Source organism: Diaphorina citri, unplaced genomic scaffold (genome assembly GCF_000475195.1).
Source record: "Diaphorina citri unplaced genomic scaffold, Diaci psyllid genome assembly version 1.1 scaffold11, whole genome shotgun sequence".
NCBI classification, from domain to species: Eukaryota; Metazoa; Arthropoda; class Insecta; order Hemiptera; family Psyllidae; genus Diaphorina; species Diaphorina citri.
In genome coordinates this window covers 70477-75877 of record NW_007377450.1, presented here as the reverse complement: position 1 = coordinate 75877, position 5401 = coordinate 70477, and the positions used below count along the sequence as shown (strand labels likewise).

Below are 5401 nucleotides of genomic sequence, written 5' to 3'. Positions count from 1 at the left end.
TAGGCTTGAATTGATCCTCCCCTCCCCCCCTCTGTTTTTTTCTGTCCTAGCAAGCCTAACCTGATACATAAACACAACCTCATGGGCTAAATTTTGTATTGTTAGACTATGCTAGGACATAAGAGGAAACAGTACATTCCTTATTATAGGATAGTAAGGAAAGTAAAAATTGATCCCATCATAGTCTAGCCCAGTACATATGAAAATTGGGAGAATACCAGAATATACTTCAAGTTGAGATTTCACACAAATTCTTGTAAAACTTTGTGGAGTAATAATTAGGAAAATTTAGAATGAAAGTTGGAATAATACCAGAATTAATAGTTATAACTTACAACCATGATCTGTGCTATACAGGGTGTCCCTCGAACGACTGTACAACGCTTGAGGGTTGATGCAGGACTTAAAGGGTTACCAGAAAAACCCATTTGGACAGATCCAATTTTCAACAGGGGTAGAGTTAATAAGGATTTTCTGTTTTTTGAAGTTGTACATACCTTGTCCTCTTGAAACGCCTTTATTTTTTTTTTTTTTTAACTAATAAAGATAATAATAATAAAAAAATGATGATACCATTGAAAAGGTAACAAAATTTGCTACAAGACAAGTCTCACACATTTGGAAACGCCTTCCCTCCAAAACTTGAGGCTTGAGGAAAAGATTTTTTTGTACCTCTTTAAAAGCTAGCATTTTTTCAATTCAAATTTCCACTGAAACCCATTAAATTTCTCCTGATAGAAAAGTACCCCTTTTTGTCCTCTTTAATTCCATTATCTTGAATTTGTTCTTGACAAGTCGTTCAAGGGACACCCTGTATTAGTAGGAAAAAAAATTCTCTTTTATTCCAGCAGTAGGCTACTACTTTTACTGTGGTCCAATTCTCAAATTATATTGAGGAAAGATTGAATACCTTGACTGGGATTGAACCCACACCCTCCTGATTACCAGGCAAGTGTCTTGACCACTACACCACCGAGGCAGGAAATAAGCTATGCATACAGTCGGCCACTATTTGGCTTTGAAATTGTCTCTTTTTTCCGACTTCTTTCCTTTTTCTACAGGGTAAACTCAAATCTCTTACCTTGCCAAAAGGAGAGGAAAATGACCCTCTTGATGGTGCAGAGCTTGAGTACAGGGTCGAACGGAGTTAGGAGCTCTCGGGTGGCAAAATAGGAAAGAAACAGCCCGTACAGGGCAAGCGAAACAGATACGTTGTACAGGAGAGTTGTATACAGGTATCCACCATTTACTCTGGGGAGAGGAAATAAAACAGAAGATTAGTGAATAAGTTAAAAAAAAAAAAACAGCACATCACCGTAAGTAGAGCTAAATCCCCGGTGTGGTTTGGGTCTTTCGTATAAAAGTTGAAGTTATAGGTACCTAATAAGAGTTATTTGTTCATACCCATAAATTCATATGCATGTGCTTTAGGTTGTGGTTCTGTAGTAGGTAGGCTTGATTTGATCCCCCCCCCTGATTTTTTCTCTCTTTTTAAAGTCCTAGCAAGCCTAACCTGATACATAAACTCAACCTCATGGCCTAAAATTTGTATTGTTAGACAATGCTAGGACATAAGAGGAAACAGTACATTCCTTATTATAGGATAGTAAAAAAAGTAAAAATTGATCCCATCATAGTCTAGCCCACCCTGTATTAGTAGGAAAAAAAATTCTCTGAGGTACTATGAAACTAGAAGAATCATACATAGAATATGTAGCTTGTAGCTATGACAAATGGGTCCACAACCCTTATATTTATGAATTAATAATAATAAATTACTCAATACTGATAAAAAATGTAAACAAAACTTCAATTTGCACAAACCTCAAAATATGTAGGTACCTTATGATGTCAGACTTATCTGGTCCATAGTGAATCTCAAGTTAAATTTAATGAAAGCTAGGTGATACCTACATCCTACATCTTATACGCTATATGACATGTCATAATATTTATTATGTATTTTACACAAGTACAGAAGTAAAAATATTATGATTACTGAAGATGCAGCTAATTAGTAGAACACATGTTAATTTTCTACCCTTGCACACAGCTAAGAAAGGAAATTCCTGTGATGTAGAGGATTTATAAAAATGGGCAGAAAGAAATTTTCATTAGCTTGTTGTTGTTGTTGTTGTTGTTGTTGTTTTAGCAGCTTTAGCTTTCGCTGAATGGCAATAGCAGAATGAAGAAAAGATATCTTTTTGTATCTGCTATACACCGGGGTGATGGTCTCTAGCTCTAGCCATGTTAAATTGGCTGGCTCATCCTGAACCGCAGTCAATCATCAAGAGAAATTGTGCTTGGTCTTTCTTTAAAAGCAGAGAGAACCCTTTGAAGAACTGCCAGCTTGCTAGCCTGGTTAGGGTTAGCTGTTCTTTTTCCTGTTTATAGACCCAAAGCCAGATGCTAGTCTGCTCTCTGTTTAACGTCTCCCTTTTCATTAGCTCTTTTCCCTTGCTATAAAAGGCAAAAAGTAAAATCTAGCTACACTGAAATTCCAACATGTTCACTCATGTATAGGCACCTACTCAACTTATTCTCAAACAACCCTCTTACAAGGGTAACTGCTAGTTTTACCATAAACATTCCTTGGATTTTTAGCAACCTGAGAGGACAGTAAAACCTAGAAGAGAGAATATGGTCTCCCTTCTACTTACTTTACATTTGTAGCATTTACATTTGAGGAGAACTCTCACCTCTCTCTTATTAAACACATGGTAAAGTTGCAATTTCACTAAAATGCTCCAACTGAAAAAAATTTTTTTGAGGGGATTTCTTACTTTTAAAGCCCTAAAAAAAGAAAAAAAAAATACCATCAGTACACTTTTCTTTTTTTAATAATTAAGTGCGAAATTCGACTAAATTGTTGCATTTTGCATACACAGAAACATGTAGATACATGTATGTCTGTCTGTTACGGCGCAGTTACTCTGATGGACCTTTTGTTGTCCTCTTTTCACGAAAAAACGGCTTGACCGATTTTGATGAAATTTTTTGTGGTTGTCGAGAAGAGTACTGAGGGTGACATAGGCTATTTAAATTTGTCATATTCCATCCCGATTCAAAATGGCAGCACCTGAAAGTTATGACTCTTATGCCACGCTGATCCCGTACAAAGAACGGGTCAACCACTAGTTACACTAGTACGTATATATCATAGGTCTTCTTTCTTTCCTTTCCTCTTTTGATGCCTGTTTTACCCTTCCTTTGCCTTTGGCCTTTCCAGGCTATGATCTTCTCAACGGCAACAAAGAAGTGACGCTCAAGAACTGGATCTTCAACCTCCCCCAGTCAGACCAGAGGGCACAAGGCTCTCCAGACCCCCAAACCGGCCCTGCCAGCCCTGGTAACGGCAGATCCGGCGCCAGTCTCACCGTTAAGAAATTAGACTCCCTAAACAGCGCAGTTCAGCTGATAGTAACGGGCAATGAGAACAAAGTGACGGCAGTGACCAAAATGAATGCCCAGTCGTCGCGAAGTCACACGATATGTACGATTTACTTTGGCGCGGTGGCCAAACTCCATCTGGTGGATTTGGCAGGGTCTGAACAGTTATTCAGCTTGTCTGACAACTATCTGCTGCGGAACGAAGCGAGGAAGATTAACCTGAGTCTTCATTATTTGGAACAGGTGAGAGGAGGAGGAGGAGGAGGAGGAGAAGGAGAAGAAGAAAGGGAAGAAGAAGGAAAAAGAGGAGGAGGAGAAGGAAGAGGAGGAGGAGAAGAAGAAAGGGAAGAAGAAGAAGAAGGAAAAAGAGGAGGAGGAGAAGGAAGAGGAGGAGGAGAAAGGGAAGGAGGAGGAGAAGGAGAACAAGAAAGGGAAGAAGAAGAAGAAGGAAAAAGAGGAGGAGGAGGAAAAGGAGGAGAAAGGGAATGCGGAAGGGGAAGGACAAGAAGGAAAATAAGGAGAGAGGGAAGGACGAGAAAAAGGAAAAGAAGGAGAAGAAGAAGAAGGAAAAGGACTAAGGAGAAGAAGGAAAAGGACAAAGGAGAAGAAGAAGGAGGAGGAGGAGAAAGGGAAGGGGAAGGACAAGAAGGAAAATAAGGAGAGAGGGAAGGACGAGAAAAAGGAAAAGAAGGAGAAGAAGAAGAAGAAGAAGAAGAAGAAGAAGAAGGAGGAGGAGGAAGAGGAGAAAAAGGAAACAGAATCAGGATTCAGGATCAGGAAGCTTCTGAAAAGATGTTAAACAAATATACAACAAGGTACAGACTACAGAACAACATACCTACTGACCTTTTACAACGTATTGACAAACGAACTTTTTTTTTTTCATTTAAAGTTTCTAGCTAGAAAAAAAACGTGGGTGTATTTATTTATTATTTATTTTAACTCTGGTACCCCGGGGGCGTAATACTGTGAGGTACCTTTGACCTTTTGAGGTTGCCATGAAATGAAGATTATAGGGTTTTGCTCTTGTAGAATTTAGATTGATACCTTTGTGTTGACCCGAAAGTTGTTCTAGTACAAAATATTTTACAGCACAGGTATTTGATATTGTCAGTGGATGTGCCAAAATGACCATTTTCTCAAATAAACAAAGAGTATTCTTGGATGGTGGATGTGGTATGTCTGGCTGGGGGACTTTAAACAGGGAGGATACCAGCCTAAAATTTTCTAGATAACACAGACAGACAGACACCGAAGCGAATACAATAGTCCGTCCCTTATACCTTTTTATTACTATTGTAAAAATAAAGGAAGGACGGACTAAAAAGCCCACTCCGAGGCTTAGGTGTAGGGGCTAGACAACCCTAAAGGATGGGTTAAGCTTCTACGAAGTGTACCCAACTTCAAATTTTCCTCAGGTTATGATTGCTCTGGATGAGCCCAACAGACATCACATCCCCTACAGGAACTCCACTCTCACTTCCATACTGAAAGACTCGCTGGGTGGAAATGGCATCACATCGATGATAGCTGTCGTCAGTATGGATCGGTATAATCAGCATCAGACTTTGGCCACTCTCAAGTTCGCTCAGAGGACGCTAAGAGTCAGCAATTATTTACAAGGTATTATTTAATTTACCAAAGATCAGCAATTATCTACAAGGTATTGACAAATTACTTGTAAGTTTTACTATATTCCCCCCTCCCCTTATTTCTAATATGGCGTTCATACTTGGTATTAGGTATTTCCAAAAGTTAATATACTATATTACCTATTTCTATATCCATGTCACAAAAGATCTAATCAGGTCGTTTCGGGCTTAAATGGTCCTAAACAGCCTTCATTTCAGTTTTACCAATACATCACCAATACCAATAGAAACCGATTGAAAGACACGACTAACCAAGCAACCATAGATTTGATTAGTAGATTTCAAATTTCAATTCTTGCTTGCTACACAGTTTTCAGTATCATTTATATCTAAACCTTAAAATTTCACAGCCTCTCTCC

At 38.7% G+C, this 5401-nt stretch overlaps 2 protein-coding genes across 4 annotated transcripts; one reads left to right on the top strand and one right to left on the bottom strand.

Annotated features, from left to right (window-relative positions):
* Window positions 1-882: 882 nt before the first annotated feature.
* LOC113466156 (transmembrane protein 184A-like) lies at window positions 883-2840 on the bottom strand. 3 transcript variants are annotated; one of them, XR_003390643.1, is made up of 2 exons: window positions 1405-2692; window positions 883-1251 (listed from the first exon to the last, which is right to left on the bottom strand). XR_003390643.1 is itself a non-coding variant. In XM_026821313.1 (2 exons), exons 1-2 carry the CDS (start codon window positions 2717-2719, stop codon window positions 1056-1058), a joined length of 216 nt encoding a protein of 71 aa, XP_026677114.1. In that variant the 5' UTR covers window positions 2720-2840; the 3' UTR covers window positions 883-1055. The 3 variants fall into 3 exon arrangements, 1 of the variants encoding a protein (XP_026677114.1); XR_003390644.1 differs by having other exon boundaries at window positions 1825-2692; XM_026821313.1 differs by lacking the exon at window positions 1405-2692 and adding an exon at window positions 2700-2840.
* A 395-nt stretch (window positions 2841-3235) lies between these two features.
* On the top strand, window positions 3236-5060 carry LOC103506262 (kinesin-like protein KIF6). Its single transcript, XM_026821308.1, has 2 exons — window positions 3236-3633; window positions 4809-5060. Exons 1-2 carry the CDS (start codon window positions 3460-3462, stop codon window positions 5022-5024), a joined length of 390 nt encoding a protein of 129 aa, XP_026677109.1. The 5' UTR covers window positions 3236-3459; the 3' UTR covers window positions 5025-5060.
* Window positions 5061-5401: the final 341 nt, after the last annotated feature.

Excerpts from the sequence above, each read along its gene's own strand:
- LOC113466156 (XM_026821313.1), bottom strand. The coding sequence starts at position 2,719 with ATGTGTTTAATAAGAGAGAG. Across the intron at positions 1,252-2,699 it reads ATGTGTTTAATAAGAGAGAG|AGTAAATGGTGGATACCTGT; the intron begins GTGAGAGTTCTC and ends TCCTCTCCCCAG.
- LOC103506262 (XM_026821308.1), top strand. The coding sequence starts at position 3,460 with ATGAATGCCCAGTCGTCGCGAAGTCACACGATATGTACGATTTACTTT. Across the intron at positions 3,634-4,808 it reads GTCTTCATTATTTGGAACAG|GTTATGATTGCTCTGGATGA; the intron begins GTGAGAGGAGGA and ends AATTTTCCTCAG.